This window comes from Chanodichthys erythropterus, chromosome 8, assembly GCF_024489055.1.
Source record: "Chanodichthys erythropterus isolate Z2021 chromosome 8, ASM2448905v1, whole genome shotgun sequence".
Taxonomy (NCBI): Eukaryota; Metazoa; Chordata; class Actinopteri; order Cypriniformes; family Xenocyprididae; genus Chanodichthys; species Chanodichthys erythropterus.
In genome coordinates, this window is record NC_090228.1 from 5,360,349 (window position 1) to 5,377,462 (window position 17,114).

A 17,114-nucleotide genomic window follows, 5' to 3' on the forward strand; every position below is an offset into this window, starting at 1 on the left:
GTTCGCATAGGGATTCCACATTCTTCTTGCAAGCTTGCTTTCTTTCTTTCTTTCTAATCAGATCAAGTTAGCGTAGCACTTGTTTTATAAGCACGTTTCTGACTGCCGTGTGAGTGTTTGCTCTCCTCCTATCCGATCGAAAATCGATGTCGATGAATCCTCTCAGCCTCTCAGTCTTCGCCCCTGCAGTTGTTTATCATTTACAGATGTGAAAAATGTCCAATGTTTGCTTAAACTCAAAGCTTATTTAGTCCCATTAAACTCCATTATGTGGAATATCATTAGCCCCCTGCCTGCGCTAAGGAGCCACTGGAATAAAGTGCATGTGTGTGAGAGTGAGTTTTAGGGAAGTGTGAATGCTAAATCACTGTTAAACATTCCATTATGTCATTTGCACTATAATTTGTTATTATTCTGTTAATGAATCAGCATTATGTTATATTGGTCATCAAGCTGCATACAGCACAGCATCTTTTAGGTACTGTAGAACATCTTGACCTGAACACATATCTGACAGGTAGACAGGAAATAAACTGTCAGAGATGATTAAGCATTTCCTTTAGGTTGTGTAGACCGACTGACCTTACAACACAGGCTCATACTTTCTTTTATCAGCCGGGATAAGTCTTCTGATGCTGCCAACATCTGAACTGTTTTTCATCAAATCAATTAAACGCTGTTTAGGCCTCACAAAGCCTATTTCTCTCTCTAGCTTTAGAATTAAATTCATTCAAAATGTTTAGAACATTTAGAATTGGATTTTTCCAACTATTTCATACAGTGGAATCCAAAAGTCTGAAATTTAGAATGTGATTTATTAATCTGGGGTGCGTTTCCCAAAAGCATCGTTACCCGCCCTGTGTTCAGTTAGCATGTGTATCTGTGGTCCTAAGCTTAGTGGAAACTTTCTGTCCCACCTCAGTTCAGTTAATATTAGTGCAAACCTGGGCCAATGTGTGTTTGCTACAGCTACTGAAATAACTGCAGAGGAAACCCCAAACTCCACACATACACAGTTTCCTACACATTTGTTGACGGGATTAGCTTTTATTGGGTTTGTGGATAGCGTGCCAGGGTTGGCTGATATATTTAAGATGATGTTGTGGAGCTGTGTATGTGGCTGCCTGTTTAGGAAAACTGTTTATATATCCAAAAAGCTGTTTATGTGAATAGTTGTACTGGTTTTACACCCCCATATCAGTGTTTTTCACGTTTATCATTATCATCTCTCTCTCTTCCCTACAGACATCGATGAATGTTTGGAGAATAATGGAGGTTGTGATCATTTCTGCCGGAACACGGTGGGCAGTTTTGAGTGCAGCTGTCAGAAAGGACACAAACTCCTGACCAACGAGCGCACCTGTCAGGGTGAGTCACCTTTCACACTACATATTGTTGCTTTCTGGGTGGATGTACAAATTAACATTTTAGATGTACATTGGTACGGTCACACATGTACGGAAGAGGATTAGGGCCAAGCAATAATAAAAAAATAAAACCATCTCGAGATAAAACTCATTAAATTTTGAGAAAAAAGTCGAGATAAAATGTTGAGAAAAATGTAGTTACATTTCAAGAAAAAAGTCGAGATAAAATGTTGAGAATAAAGTAGTTAAATTATGAGAAAAAAACTCATTAAATTTTGAGAAAAAAGTCGAGATAAAATGTTGAGAATAAAGTAGTTAAATTATGAGAAAAAAACTCATTAAATTTTGAGAAAAAAGTCGAGATAAAATGTTGAGAATAAACTCGTTAAATTACAAGAAAAAAGTCGAGATAAAATGTTGAGAATAAAGTCATTAAATTACAAGAAAAAAGTCGTTAAATTACGAGAACAAATTCGTTAAATTACAAGAACAAATTCGTTAAATTATGAGAAAAATGACGTTAAATTTCGAGAAAAAAGTCGAGATAAAATGTTGAGAATAAACTCATTAAATTAACGAATTTATTCTCGTAATTTAACGAATTTGTTCTCCTAATTTAATGACTTTTTTCTCGTAATTTAATGAGTTTATTCTCAACATTTTATCTCGACTTTTTTCTCGAAATTTAACTACATTTTTCTCATAATTTAATGAGTTTATTCTCAACATTTTATCTCGACTTTTTTCTTGAAATTTAACAAGTTTTTTCTCGTAATTTAATGAGTTTATTCTCAACATTTTATTTAGACTTTTTTCTCGAAATTTAACAACTTTAATCTCGAGATGTTTTTTTTATTTTTTATTATTGCTTGGCCCTAATCCTCTTTCGTACACAAGACACGATGCATTAAGACCCATGGGGTGAAAACCTTTTGAATTTGAAGATCAAGGAATATTGTACTTATTTTGTCTTCTGGCAAACATTTAAGTGTCTTGTGTTGCTTCCAAAGGGCAGTACTAAATGAAAAAAAAAAAAGATATTTAAACAAATATTATCTTATTTAAACAAAATAAGAAAAATTTTGACATCTTTACCCTGTTCAAAAGTTTTCACACCCCGACTCCTAGTGCATCATGTTTCCTTCTGAAGCATCAGTGAATGTTTGAACCTTTTTTTAATAGTTGTGTTTGAGTCCCTCTGTTGTCCTCAGTGTAAAAAGATGGATCTCAAAATCATACTGCTGGAAATGGTTCAAATATGCAAAACATGCTGGAAATCTGAAGAATTTTGGAGGATTTTTTCTGGGCAGTTTAACTGCTCAGGACAAACAAGCGACTCATGGACAACCATCACAAAACAAAACAACAACAACAACAACAAAAAAAACAGTCGTAGATCATCCGGGCAACCACACACAGTAGAACAGTAAAGCAACTTTTGAACGGGTCGTTTTTATAAATTCGCACTAGCGACTGACGCTAGAGACTGGTCTTTAGCGTCCTTGTTAGCGTGCCCGACTTGAAATATTGTTGAAGTTTTTTTTTTTTTTGGTGCTTTTTCCAGTTTTGAACTGGACACTCACCCCCACCCGTCTGCTGTTTTTGTATGAAAAGGAGCTAGAAGATTCTGGAAGACCCCACAAATTTTGGGGTTGAACTATTTTAAAGCCATTACTTACGTTGGGCGAAATGTGGATAGAGAAGCTCCACACCTCTTCATCAAAAGCACATCATGCACAGGCTGTTGTTTAGTCGGGATGCTGGCAAGCATTCTGCGTCGTATGAGGTGTGTGTGTTTAGTTGAGTTTACTGGAGGTGAACGGTGGTGGATTCCTACAAGCATGTCAGAGCACGAGTGGGAGTACAAACAGAAATTATTTTATTAAGCTAAACCAAAAACACCACACCACCCTATTCCTGGCTAATCAGTATGTGGGGTGTGTAAGTGTGTGTTTTCATTGAGGGGTGTGTTGGTGAAGCACAATGTTGTGGATGTGCCAGCTGTGCTCAGATGATCTATCAGTCTTTCTGTCATTCTTGTCTCTTTGTATCCACGCTATGTTTATATAGGTACATCTTTATTATTTTTTAATTATTTACTTTTCTGTTTCCCTTCATGCCAGAAAATCTATCAGGGGAAAAGAGCTGCCAGTCTAGGCTATGGGTGTGGCAGAGTATGCTTAACTTAAGCATATTTTGACTGGTATGTTGCTAGGGTGTTGTGGATAGTTGCCAGGCTGTTTCTTTGCAGTTACTAAGGAGTGGTTGCTAGGGCCTTGCTAGATGGTTACTATGGCATTCTGGGTGGTTGCTAGGTGGTTTCTAAAAGACCAAAGTAGGACTTCAGTCCTGAAATGTTAAAAATGTAAGCATTTTGAGCGCGGTTTAGCGTCTCTTAGGGTGCATTCACACTTGTCATGTTCGGTTCGATTAAAACGAACCCTGGTGCGATTGTTCGGTTAGTGCGGTTCATTTGAACATATGTGAACGCTGCCATCCGAACCCTGGTGCGCACCAAACAAGCGGACCGAGACCGCTGAAAAGATGGGTCTCGGACCGCTTCCAAACGAACTCTGGTGCGGTTCGAATGATATATGAACGCAACACGGACCAAAGACATGTAAACAAACCAAAAACAGGAAGATGAGACCCTAAAAAGGACAGAATCCTCACGCATGTCGGTTTTTCTCGGACCAAATAAACCAAACGAACCAAACTACAAGTGTGAACGCACCCTTAAACACCTCAGATTGGCCAATGTGTTCACGCACTCAGCAGATATGTCTGTGATTGGCTACAATGATCAACCCTTCAAAAACGTGTAATAAATAGACATCTGTGATACGCTTCACTGAGCGCTCAAGATGCTAGGGGGAAATGCTGGTTTTGTCACATTTTTAATATTTCAGTACCGAAATATTAACAACCCTAATGTTCAAGGTACTTCTATGCAGCTTGCTAGGGTGTTTCTAGATGGTTGTTATTAAGACATTTCTATGTGGTTGCTTAACTCTTCAGGGTGGTTTCTAGAGTGTTTAGAGTAGATGCTATGTAGCTGGTGGTAGGTGGTTTCTAGGGTGTTTAGGTTAGTAGCTATGTAGCTTGTTTGTTCTTGTTGATTGCTGGGATGATACTATAGTGTCAGGGTGGTTTCTAATGTGTTTTAGGTAGATACTACAGTATGTGGCTGCTATGGTGTTCTGGGTGGTTGCCAGGGTGTTGCTATGGTGTTCTGGATTACTTTGTGGTGTAAGTCTAAAGAGTCCACCAAGTATGGTCCAATTTGGGTTAAAAATGGGCAAACCCAGCGATTGGGTTATTCTGACCCAACGGTTGGGTTAAATGTTTGACCCAACCTGCTGTGTAGTTTTATTTAACTCAACTATTGTTTAAAAATGACTATATTGATCGCTTAAAATGAACCCACAATAGGTTGGAAATTAACATTTATTAATAAGTTTAATAAATAATAATTAAATAATAAACATTTATTAAATTGCTTATTAATGTTCACCATTTAAATATTACTGATGCCTCTAGTAATTATGTCTGATTTTTAATTTCCAACCTAATTTTGGTTCATTTTAAGCCAGCTATATAGTACTTTTTAATCAATAGTTTGGTTAAATAAAACATTTAACCCAACTTCTGGGTTTGCCATATTTAACCCATCTTGGGTTGTTTTTAACCCAGCATATTTTTTAGAGTGTACATATGACATGGATCTCTCTCTGTGGTATGTCTGTCACCTATTTTTAGATAATAAAAGTCTAATCTCTTTGAAAAGTAATAGCAGAAGTGTCCTCAACATGATGAACGATTTGAGGTATCACTTATGTCTGTAACAACATGTGCTTTTACGGTTTGGGATTTTAACAAACATACTACAAACCTTTAAACCTGTTAACTACTAGGATAAATAGTACCACTAATTACACTGGTTGCAATTGTGGCTTTGAAAAACGTAACCAAAAATGAGTCAAAAGAGCAAAGAGTGGTCTGTTTTTGTCTTTTAGGATACTTTTAGGATGAGTATCCAAGGATCCTGGTGAAATTCTATTGTGGGGTGATTATTACTGCAAGCCAGGAAATGAGTAAACACAAGTGATTTGATTTGATGGTGTTGTGTGTGTAAATGTGTGTCTTTGTCCTCTGCAGATATTGACGAGTGTTCCTTTGAGAGAACATGTGACCACATCTGCATCAACTACTCGGGAAGCTTTGAGTGTGTGTGTCACAAAGGTTACAGTCTCTATGGCCTCACACACTGTGGCGGTGAGTTCACAATCTCAATACCAGCCAGTGGTTAAAAATAAATCCACATTTTGATGGACAAACTGACATCTGTGCATAACAGATATTGACGAGTGCAGCATCAATAATGGGAGCTGTGAATATGGCTGTGTGAACACACCGGGCAGTTACGAGTGTGTGTGTCCTCCTGGACAAAAGCTCCACTGGAACAAGAAAGACTGTGTCGGTAAGTCTTCTTTTCATTCCCCGTCCCAAAATATCCCATAATGTTTGTCATTTCCATGGTAACCATACCTCACTTGTCCCTCAGAGGCGGTAAAATGCCCTCCGAATGGGAAGCCGGCACCTCGCGCTCAGCTCAGCTGCACCAAGACAGGCGGAGGGGAGGTGTGTTCGCTGTCCTGTCCATCAAACGCCCTTTTCCTGGCAGGTTAGTTACCTTACTTTTTGGGATTTCTGTGGAACACCATGTTATTCTGCATTGTTCAGATACATTCAGTGCAGTTTGATTTGTTTAACTTCAGTAATGCACATTATAAATTGTAAATCTGTTCATTTTCTTATACATCTGAAAGGAAAAGATTTATTTAGATTAAGAAGCACTCTATTTATGGTTTTGGAGCAAACAGTCTTTGCCCTCTGCTGCCCTCTAGTGGTTCAAACCTTACATCACATAATTTGCATGCCTGGTTAATCATGTGCCATTTAGCCAAGCTTGGCTTCAGATCCTGCTATGATAGATGTTTAAAGCAAATCAAGAAGGTTGATGATGAAGGGGAAAAACTGGCCAGAAATGAGGAAGTGCGTGAGAATTAAGCTCGCAACAACTCACAGTCCTATTAAATCTGTTGTAAAGATGTTAAACATGCTAGAATTGTTATAACTATAAATATTAGATGACCAAACAAACCATAAAGGGCAAGATATGTACATTTGGCCTGATCAGAGGAATCATGTGAATGTGATTTTTGACATTCTGTGAGAAAGTGACTTGAAAAGAATGTTGCAACGATATTTCATAAGTACATCTATCATCTCTGTGGACTGCTTTGGTAAAGGTATTAAGGTGTTAGACGCCCAAAACTTGTCTCTGACAAATTTTATGCAAGGACCATCAGCTTAGAGGAATGTGCGCAAACATATTAACACCCAGAAGTATTTTTCAGACAAGTCCTGATTCACTAAACTGTGGTTCATTCGCACAGCTCTTACAGAAGGGCCAGTTCTCACTCAGTACAATCATTACAGTTTAGTTTGCACTTTGCACTATAAAAACAATATTCAAAATATCTAAACATCCTTAAAATATTTTCAGAGAAAATTTATCTTGCTTGTTTGAAGCATAAATCTACTAATATATAGTGAGTTTTATGCTTAAAATAGGAAACAAAAAGAAGTTTTTTAAAGGTTGTTGACTTTTTTAAGTAGAAAACCAGACAAAATTGGCAGTGCATGTACTACAGAAAGTAGTGTGCATATAAATATTAAATATAGTGAATTATATGCTCAAAAAAAAAACAATTTTCCAATGCAGCAGATGTACTACAGAAAGAAGTACGCATTATAAAAGCTAATATGCACTATAAAATCTAGTATGCACTATAATAATAAGTACGCACTAATCAGAAATGTGTCCTAGCAGTGTGTGTGTGTGTGTTTATGACTCTTGGATTCTCTGTATGTGTGTGTTAATGGTCTCCTTGGGTTCACATAGTGAGCACCAAAGCTGTATAAAACCTCTTTTAATCCTGTTCACCCGGGGTCTGTAGCCTCACGCCAACAGAAATACTCAGCCTGCCATTGGACGATTTGTGGCAAGGCCGAAGTCAGGCCAATGACTCTCTAGGCAACTTCCCAGTAGTCTGTCATCCTGACAGCCAACCCTCTCCACTCACACACACATACATCATACACACGCACTACAAAACAATACTCAGGTGCATGCAGCACCTGGAACATCTGTTTAAAAGCTTTTTCAATGTGTGTGTGTGTGTAATTTAGACTCTGAGAACAGTTACACTCTGAGCTGTGGGGTGCCTGTCCAGCCAGGTAAAGTTCCACTGAAGAGGAACGCCACTACATCCAGCAGTAGCTCCCTGCAAACCTGCACAGGTAATTTATCTTTTCTCTGATCAACTGAACTATGGTTTATCTGCACAGCTCTGAGACAAGGGCCATATTCTCTCATAAAACATGTATGTACGACAGTCAAGTGTGCACTACAATTAGTAGTCATAGTATGCATTAAAAAAAGCTATGCAGAATAAAAAACATGTATGCACTGCAAAATCTAGTGCGTAAATCTAGTATGTACTACATCTCTCAATTCACACATTCATTCGACCGAACACTTACCTTTTCCTGTTTCCTTCCCTTCTCATGTTCTATATTTTTCCTTTCCTTGTCTTGCTCTCTTCTCTCTTTTTTCCTTTCCTTGTTTTGCTCTCTTCTCTCTTTTTTCCTTTCCTTTCCTTGTTTTGCTCTCTTCTTTCTTTTTTCCTTTCCTTGTCTTGCTCTCTTCTTTCTTTTTTCCTTTCCTTTCCTTGTCTTGCTCTCTTCTTTCTTTTTTCCTTTCCTTTCCTTGTTTTGCTCTCTTCTCTCTTTTTTTCCTTTCCTTTCCTTGTTTTGCTCTCTTCTCTCTTTTTTCCTTTCCTTTCCTTTCCTTTCCTTGCTCTCTTCTTTCTTTTTTCCTTTCCTTTCCTTGTCTTGCTCTCTTCTTTCTTTTTTCCTTTCCTTTCCTTGTTTTGCTCTCTTCTCTCTTTTTTCCTTTCCTTTCCTTTCCTTTCCTTTCCTTGTTTTGCTCTCTTCTTTCTTTTTTCCTTTCCTTTCCTTTCCTTTCCTTTCCTTTCCTTTCCTTTCCTTGTCTTGCTCTCTTCTTTCTTTTTTCCTTTCCTTTCCTTGTCTTGCTCTCTTTTCTTTTTTCCTTTCCTTTCCTTTCCTTTCCTTGTCTTGCTCTCTTCTCATTTTTCTTCTTTCCTTTCCTTTCCTTGCTCTCTTCTCTTTTTTGTTTCATTTCCTTTCCTTGCTCTCTTCTCTCTTTCCTTTCCTTCTTGCCTTGCTCTCTCCTTTCCTTTTCTTTCCTTTCATTGTCTTGCTCTCTTCTCTTTTTTCCTTTCCTTTCCCTCTTCTCTCTTTTTTTTCTTTCCTTTCTTTGCTCTCTTCTCTTTTTTCCTTTCCTTGCTCTCTTCTTTCTTTTTTCCTTTCCTTTCCTTGCTCTCTTCTCTCTTTTTTCCTTTCCTTCCCTTTCCTTACTCTCTTCTTTTTTCCTTTCTTCCTTTTCTTTCCTTGTCTTGCTCTCTTCTTTTTCCTTTCCTTTCCTTTCCTTTCCTATCCTTTACTTTCCTTGTCTTGCTCTCTTCTCTTTTTTCCTTTCCTTTCCTTTCCTTTCCCTCTTCTCCTTTTTCTTGTTTCTTTTCCTTTCCTTTCCTTGCTCTTGTCATTTTTCTTCTTTCATTTCCTTTCCCTCTTCTCCTTTTTCTTGTTTCTTTTCCTTTGCTTTTCTCCTTTCCTTTCCTTTCCTTTCCTTTCCTTTCCTTTCCTTTCCTTTCCTTTCCTTTCCTTTCCTTTTCCTTTCCCTCTTCTCAAATTTGCTGTTTCTTTTCCTTTGCTTTTTCTCCTTTCCTTTCCTTTCCTTTCCTTTCCTTTCCTTTCCTTTCCTTTCCTTTCCTTTCCTTTCCTTTCCTTTCCTTTCTCAAATTTGCTGTTTCTTTTCCCTTTCTTTCTATTCTGTCTTCTCCTTTTTCCTGTTTCCTTTCCTTTCCTTTAATTCCTTCCCTTACCTTGCACCATGAGTCTAGTATATCCTACTTGTCCTTTCGGTTGGCTCAGTGCAAGGACGCAGATGTTCACATGTCATTGCCTTGTCCCACAATTCCTCTCTGGCTTTTTTTGGCCCCTTCAGCAGAGATCAGACAGGACAACTGTAAACGAGTCATGTAGCTTGACGTGTTCCACTCCATTACATTACATGACAGACTCTGGATCACTGAAAGGGCTCAGATACAGAGATCTGTGAGGAGAATTAGGAGAGGTCCTATCATTCAACCCTGCTGAGATCACAAACACACTACTATTATCCCCAGTATACTCTCTCTTTCCCGGCTCTCAGAATTCGACATTCCCCATGTGGTTCGTTGTGTAGATTTTGGACAGCTAAGCAAGACTCAGACAGACAGACAGACTGCTTAGAAATACGCATTCACACGCCGCTTCTTGTTTTGGACGGCGTACATAGGAATGCTGTGAACCTGAGTAAATGACTCTGTGCTGGCTGCACATCTACATGCTGACAGACTTGAAATACACAGACGGGATTCTACCACAGTGGCTCCTGAGGGCCTCTACACACAGGGGCCCGGGGAGAACGAGTAAACAGACGGTTTGCTCGATTCACACATTCTGAAAAAAAAAAAAAAAATTGCTGAAAGGTTCACTACCAAACCTCCTGCTGCCGGGTCCAAAACCGCCACACGCTCGATATGGTTTTAGAAGACCAGCTGAAGTCCTCAACCGCAGTGTGTTCTCACTTCAACTCCTGACCCTTCTTCTCCCTTCATTCCCTCACTGACTTTGAACTTGTTGTGCTAAACTAGATACTCACATTTTTAATACTTTGGAAAGGGCTGCTCAGCCCACAGGACAGATTTAGTGTGCTTGAATGTTGGATTTCAAAAAGGCCTCATATTTTGTTGTTTTCCATGATTATTATCCAAACTGTGCAAGTGAAAGTGAGACTTTGCCGATTTCCTATCCATCAGAGATGCTGGCCCAGCCTGTGAAGCAGAAAGCACGGTTTAAGATCAAAGATGCCAAGTGCCACCTGAGACCCCGCAACAAGGAGAAACACAGGGACATGGGAAAGCAGGGCCTGCAGGGTGAGAAAGAACACCAAACACTGTACATTTAAAAATATGTTTTCATAGAAGGATGAACACAATGTATCTTATAACTGTTTTCCTCTTTCCTTTACACTTTTCTCTTCTCCTGTCCTTTTTTTTCCTTTTCCATTTCCTGTTTTCTTTCCCATTTCTTTTACATTTTCTTCTTTTTAATCTTTTTTCCTTTCCCTTTTCTTTCCTGTTTCGTTTACATTTTCCTTTCTCTTCTCCTTTTTATCTATTTCCTTTTCCCTTTTTGTTTTCTGATGATTGTTTTTCTTCCTGTTTCGTATTCTCCATTGTCCTGTTTCTTTGGCTTTCTTTTCTTATCCCTTTTCATTTCCTATTTTTTTTTTCTTTTCTCCTTTCCTTTCCTTTTTCCTGTTTTTTTTTTTTTTTTTTACATTTGCATTTCTATTCTCCATTTTATCTTTTTCCTTTTTTTCTGATGACTTTTTTTCCTTTCTTTTTTCTATTCTCCATTGTCCGGTTTCTTTGGCTCTTCCAACTTTTTAAATATTTTTTTTCCTTTCCCTTTTTATTTTCTGCTTCTTGTTTCCTTTCATTCTTTCTTTCCTTTTCCTCATGTTTCCTTTACATTTTTCTTATTCCCACTTCTTTTTTTCTTCTCCCTTTCTCCATTCTTCGTTTCTCTTTTCCCTTCATTTTTTCTTCTCATTACATTTTCTTTTTCCCTTTTTGTTCTTGTTTTTTGTCTTGCCAATTTCCTTTTCTTTTCCATTTATCTTTTTTCCTATTTCCTGCTCCCTATCATTTTTTCTTCTTTTCCTTTTTCCTATTTTCTTTACCTTTTCTGTCTTTTTCTTCCTCATTTCCTTTTCCTCTGTCCTGTTTCTTCTTTTCCTAATCCTCTCTTTCTTATTCCTGTTTCATTTACTATCATCCTTTTCCTTATTCCTTTCCATTTCTCTTCCTCTTTTATCTTTCCTTTTCTTCCAGCAGCTGGTCAGTTCCCTTGCACAGACGACTGTCAGGTGACGTTTGTGAATCTGAAGTGCGACTCTTCCAAAAAGCGCCGTCGTGGCCGGAAGTCTCCATCAAAGGAAGTCTCCCACATCACAGCAGAGTTTGAGATGGAAATGAAAGAAGAGGAAGCCTCAGGTAACATTGCCTGCATGTGTGTGTATAGTAGTTCTCTCTCATTAACTGTTGTGTTCCCATGTCATGCCATCTGTGACTTTAGAGTGTAAATATGATGGTTTTTGTCTTAATTTATGTGTCAGAGTCATGCAATGTGGACTGTGTGCGTGAGAAGACCAAACAGAGGCTGCAGAACGCCATGCGCACACTAAGGAAGTCCATCAGTAAGCAGCAGTTCTACATTCAGTTCTCCGGCACGGCGTACGAGGTGGCCCAGCGTGCTGTGCGACAGACAGAGGGAGATGAGACCTGCAGTATAGGGCAGGTCCTAACTGACGGGAAGTGCGGTGAGCATTTTGGGAAAGGAGGTTGGCGGAGTTCAAGCATGCTTTTGTTTTCTGATCTGGTGTTAAATCTTGTATCTGTGTGTTTGGGGGGTTTTCTGTGTGTTCGGGTGTCTCCCAGTCAGCTGCGGTGTGGGGACGTTCTACAGCGGAGAACAGGAACAATGCATCATATGTCCACCAGGAACCTATCAGGACAGGGAGGGACAGCTGTCCTGCGAGCCCTGCCCCAGCACCGAGGGACAGGGCATCGCAGGGGCCAAGAACGTCTCTGAGTGCGGAGGTGTGTGTGGATACACGTTATCAAACACTCAATCAATGAATAGCTTTGTGATGGTAATGACTCACCGATTGATTATTGGAGCTGATTAATGCAAGACCACCGCTTTTTCAAATTAATCAATACGTTTTGAAATTCAGGGTCAAAAAATCCCAGAATTGCTCATTATCATGCAAATGCGAGATTTCTTATGAACGACTGAGCAAAGTCTGGATCAATTGGTAGCAGCTCACTTTAACCATTTGAGCAGCTCAAAATATTTGACTGACAGCATACAACTTCACCTCAATACTAACACCTTTATTAGGTGATTCTCATATATTCATGGTAAAATGTACAGACGAACGGTTTACAAAAGAAAGACATAATGCTTGTTCAATTGACTTGATAGGGTACACTTTGGTTTTAGCTCCCCCTTGTGGAATAAAAAAGTTCAAACAAGCACTTCTTTATCTATCTATTATTTAGTTAAATGTTCAGGTTGTGCATTTAAATGCAATGGTAGTGAATGGGAACAGGGGCAATGAAGCGGCAATAATGACAAAAAGCACCATAAAAGTAGTCTAGAGCTTGTTTTCTATACTCATTAAATCTTCTAAAGCTAATTTGACAAGTTTTGTAAATTCCAAACTGAAATTTGCATTAAATTTAATTAAATGTGGCAGTAAAGACATTTAGAATGTTCTAAAATCTATTTCACATACAGAAAAAAAAAAAAAAATTAATCAGCACAACTGATTTTAACATTGATAATCATAAAAGATTGTGTCTTGAGCAGCAACTCAGCATATTAGAAGGATTTCTGAAGGCATACTCAGCATATTAGAATGAATTGTATGTTTGATCAAATAAATGAAGCCTTGGTGAGCATAAGAGAACTGTTACAAAAACATAAAAAAAAAAAAAAAAAAAGTCTTACCAATCTCACACTTCAACTTGAATGGTAGTGCATAATCAAAATAAGTTCTTGTTTTATTTGTTAAATGCTCAAAATGTCTTTCTCTGGTTGTAGGCCAGTGCCCTGCCGGTCAGTTCTCTGCTGATGGTTTCCGTCCGTGCCAGCCGTGTCCACTGGGCACCTTCCAGCCTGAGCCGGGTCGTGTGCTGTGCTTCGCCTGTGGAGGAGGACTCATGACTAAACACACGGGCAGCACGTCCTTCAGAGACTGTGAAGCCAAAGGTATGATGGAAATACTGCAGAATAAGCACATTTCTTATGACAATATTTACATTGCATTTTCTCTACTCCGTATTTCTAGTTCACTGTGCTCTTGGGCATCATTATAATGCCACCACTCACCGGTGCATTCGTTGTCCGGCTGGAACTTACCAGTCCGAGTCCGGACAGAACTACTGCATCACCTGCCCTGGAAACACCACTACAGATTTTGACGGAGCTAACAATGTATCTCACTGCAAAAGTAAGGCAGTGATATGCAAATCCATTCACAGATCCTATGATCAGCAGTCAATTCATGGGTCTGTCTGTTCTTTTCCCTTGCAGATCAACTATGTGGTGGTGAGCTGGGAGATTTCATGGGCTACATCGAATCTCCCAACTATCCCGGTGATTATCCATCTAATGTGGACTGCGTTTGGACCATTAACCCTCCGAACAAGAGGCGCATCCTTATTGTTGTACCAGAGATCTTCCTGCCCATTGAGGATGAGTGTGGGGATGTTCTTGTCATGAGGAAGAGTGGTATGGTATACCTGTCATTTTGGATGCTAATTAATTATTGTAAGCAGGAATGCAAGTTATTGAGCTCCTCCCCTCTATTTTTAGCCCTGCCCACTTCCATTACAACTTATGAGACATGCCAAACCTATGAGCGACCAATCGCCTTCACCTCCCGTTCACGCAAACTGTGGATCCAATTCAAATCTAATGAGGGAAACAGTGGAAAAGGATTTCAGGTTCCTTATGTCACTTATGATGGTAAGTTTAAGATACAGTCCAAACACAACCACATGTAAGCACATTCACATGCACTAGATTTGAGGTCCTTTTTTTTTAAAGAATTGAGTAGATTTATTCTGCAAGGATGCAGAATCAATCAAAAGTGAATAGAAACTTTCTATTCATCAAAGAATCCTAAAAAAAAGCATCATGATTTCCACAAAGATATTAAGCAGCACAACCATTTTCAACATTGATAATAATAAGAAATGTTTCTTGATTAGAATTTCAGCATATTAGAATGATTTGAAGGATAACTGAAAACTGGAATAATGAAAATTCATGAAAATAGATCTGGTGATATATACAGGGTTGGGGAGTAACGAAATTGTAATGAAGGCAGGACTCAGAGTAAGCTCCAACTGCAGCGTTTTATTAGAAGTGAGCGTGGTCGTTCAGGAAGGGTCAAACAGGAACAAACAGGAGCAATACGAAACAGGCAGATTCGTAGATTGACTCTGGGCGTGTGGTGTATCTCACAATTCTGGCTTTTTTCTTCACAATTTTAAGTTTGCATCTCACAATTCTGACTTTTGTTTCTCAGAATTGCGAGATTTAAACTCACAATTGCATTTTATAAGGACAGAATTGGGAGATGTACTGTAAACTCACAATTACAAGTTATAAAGTCAGAATTGCATGACAAAAACTTGAAATTCAGACTTTTTTTCTCACAATTGCGAGTTTATATCTCACAATTCTGGTATATTTTTCGCAATTCTGACTTTTTTCTGGAAAATTGAGACTTTATATCTCACAATTCTGACTTTATAACTCACAATTGCAACATTATATAACCAATTCTAAGAAAAAAGTCAGAATTGTCAGATAAAAACTCAATTACCTTGTTTTTGTGTTAGCTTATTAGTATTCCAAAGTATTCTAAAGTATTTAGATTAAGTTACAAAATTCGGGTAATCTAACAAAATACATTACACATTACTTTTTAAAGCATGTATTTTGTAATTTGTAGTGAAATACTTTTTAAAAGTAACCTACCCAGCCCTGTATATATATAAATATATCCTGTATATAAAGACAAGACAGTCACTACACAAAATACATACAAAAAACATTCTATAAATTGTAAAAAGTTATTTATATGCATAAATAATATGCTAATATCAATTTGTTTGTGTGTGGTTTTTGTCATTATAGAAGACTACCAGCAACTTATAGAGGATATTGTTCGAGATGGTCGACTTTATGCCTCAGAAAACCATCAAGAGATATTAAAAGTGAGTGTTTATTTTCACTATAGTAAGTAACTGTGGTCAGACGTGACTTTATATACCTCTTTTAATGCTCTGTTTCTCTGTTTTCAGGATAAGAAGCTGATTAAAGCTCTATTTGATGTGCTGGCCCACCCTCATAACTACTTTAAATACACCGTGCAGGAATCAAAAGAGATGTTCCCACGTTCCTTTATCAAACTACTACGCTCCAAAGTCACCAGGTTTCTACGGCCGTATAAATAGAAACCCGAACATTTGTTCCACGACCCCGGCTCTATCCCCATCTCTCTTCCTGTCTTTTCTCCACTAGCTCCCAGAAGGCCTAACTACTGCAAGAAGATAAAGACGTTTGGCCTTCTTCCTGTCTGAGATTTGTCCATTTGTCCCTTTTTTGTCTTTGTTTGTTTTTTGTTTGCTAATATTTATGTGCTTGATTTTGCAAAAGCCCTCTTTGGATGTTTGATATCTATAGTATATATTTGTAAATGTATGTATGTATATATATATATATATATATATATATATGCGTGTGCGTATGTGTGCGTGTACAAAAATTATGTGCAAGCTTATGGCGTATAAGGACACATACAGACACACACAGATATATATTCTTATTTTGAAAAGGTTATTTTCATGCCCCTAATGTGCACAAGGGGTTTTAATATCCTAGTGCACTTAAAGTTTCTTTTCAAACTTAATGAGAAAGGAATCTCCTTCTGTTCTGACCACAAAATAAAAGACAAAGCCAGACAAATGAAAGAAAGAAAAAAGAAAAAAAAACAAGATGAAAGACAAAGACTACCTGTCAGTATGAGAGTTAGAGTTATGTGTATGTTGTTTAACTAGTATTTGGAGCTTCAATTGCACTTGAATTTTATATTGTAGAGAATAAGGAAATATAAGTTACTTTTTTTCTTAATGTTTTTGTTGTATAGAGATGTTTTACCTTGGTTGTAGGAACAAGAAACATCTGTACTGCCCCTCTACAGGGATACAGAAAGATATTCTCACCTCTCCCTCTCCTGAAAACAAAACACATTTCATAATAATCTCAGTTTAATATCAGAAAAGTATTAAGCTACCTGGTTTTATTGGGTTTGTACCTGCTTGACAAGTATAAGATTCATTTCTATAAGATTACATGATGCAATGAGTTTGTTATTAACCTGCAGTTTAGTTGTTGAGAAAATTTTGAGAAATTGTAAATATGGTGATTTCTTTTTTTTTTTTTTTCTTCTTCTTCTTTTTTTTGAGCTGGATGTCATAACTCATGGAAATGGTGAAGAGTTTATTCAGAACAAAGAACTCCATTTTGGATTATTATGGTGTATTACATAGTTATATCGTATATTACATAGTAATTACATATAACCTTTGTGCTGTGCACAAAGGCGCATATTTTGCTCTTGTTATTGAACTGTGGATGAAGATTAGAGGATGTTTGTTGAACTGACGACACCTAAAGTATGTGCATGTTGATTGGCTGAAAAAAAAAATCCAGAAATCAGATCATTTCCCCTCACAAATCAGCTAAATGACCTTGTAGGAAGACAAAAATTATATTATTAGGACTTTGTGAGTGTCTATATGTAGTTCTGGTACAGTTTTATTTAATATCCTTTGTCCATTTTAGTGATTTTTGCAAGTCTATGGACTGCATGTGCAAGAGTGAGATAAAAGATGGAAAAATACCCAT

General features: G+C 37.8%; 1 protein-coding gene across 4 annotated transcripts in view; it reads left to right on the plus strand.

Moving 5' to 3' along the window:
• scube1 (signal peptide, CUB domain, EGF-like 1) overlaps positions 1 to 16,936 on the plus strand; it is a 91,244-nt gene extending 74,308 nt beyond the window's left edge. For 2 of the 4 annotated variants that reach the window (XM_067391566.1, XM_067391568.1), the window contains 15 exons: positions 1,246 to 1,368; positions 5,526 to 5,642; positions 5,725 to 5,847; positions 5,932 to 6,051; positions 7,623 to 7,733; positions 10,379 to 10,495; positions 11,459 to 11,620; positions 11,743 to 11,946; positions 12,065 to 12,226; positions 13,236 to 13,403; positions 13,483 to 13,644; positions 13,728 to 13,925; positions 14,010 to 14,162; positions 15,342 to 15,421; positions 15,509 to 16,936. In XM_067391566.1, coding sequence (XP_067247667.1) covers positions 1,246 to 1,368; positions 5,526 to 5,642; positions 5,725 to 5,847; positions 5,932 to 6,051; positions 7,623 to 7,733; positions 10,379 to 10,495; positions 11,459 to 11,620; positions 11,743 to 11,946; positions 12,065 to 12,226; positions 13,236 to 13,403; positions 13,483 to 13,644; positions 13,728 to 13,925; positions 14,010 to 14,162; positions 15,342 to 15,421; positions 15,509 to 15,661 — 2,153 coding nt within the window. In that variant the 3' untranslated portion in view covers positions 15,662 to 16,936. The remainder of the gene's footprint in view (positions 1 to 1,245; positions 1,369 to 5,525; positions 5,643 to 5,724; positions 5,848 to 5,931; positions 6,052 to 7,622; positions 7,734 to 10,378; positions 10,496 to 11,458; positions 11,621 to 11,742; positions 11,947 to 12,064; positions 12,227 to 13,235; positions 13,404 to 13,482; positions 13,645 to 13,727; positions 13,926 to 14,009; positions 14,163 to 15,341; positions 15,422 to 15,508) is intronic. The other 2 variants (XM_067391567.1, XM_067391569.1) reach the window with 1 other exon arrangement.
• Positions 16,937 to 17,114: the final 178 nt, after the last annotated feature.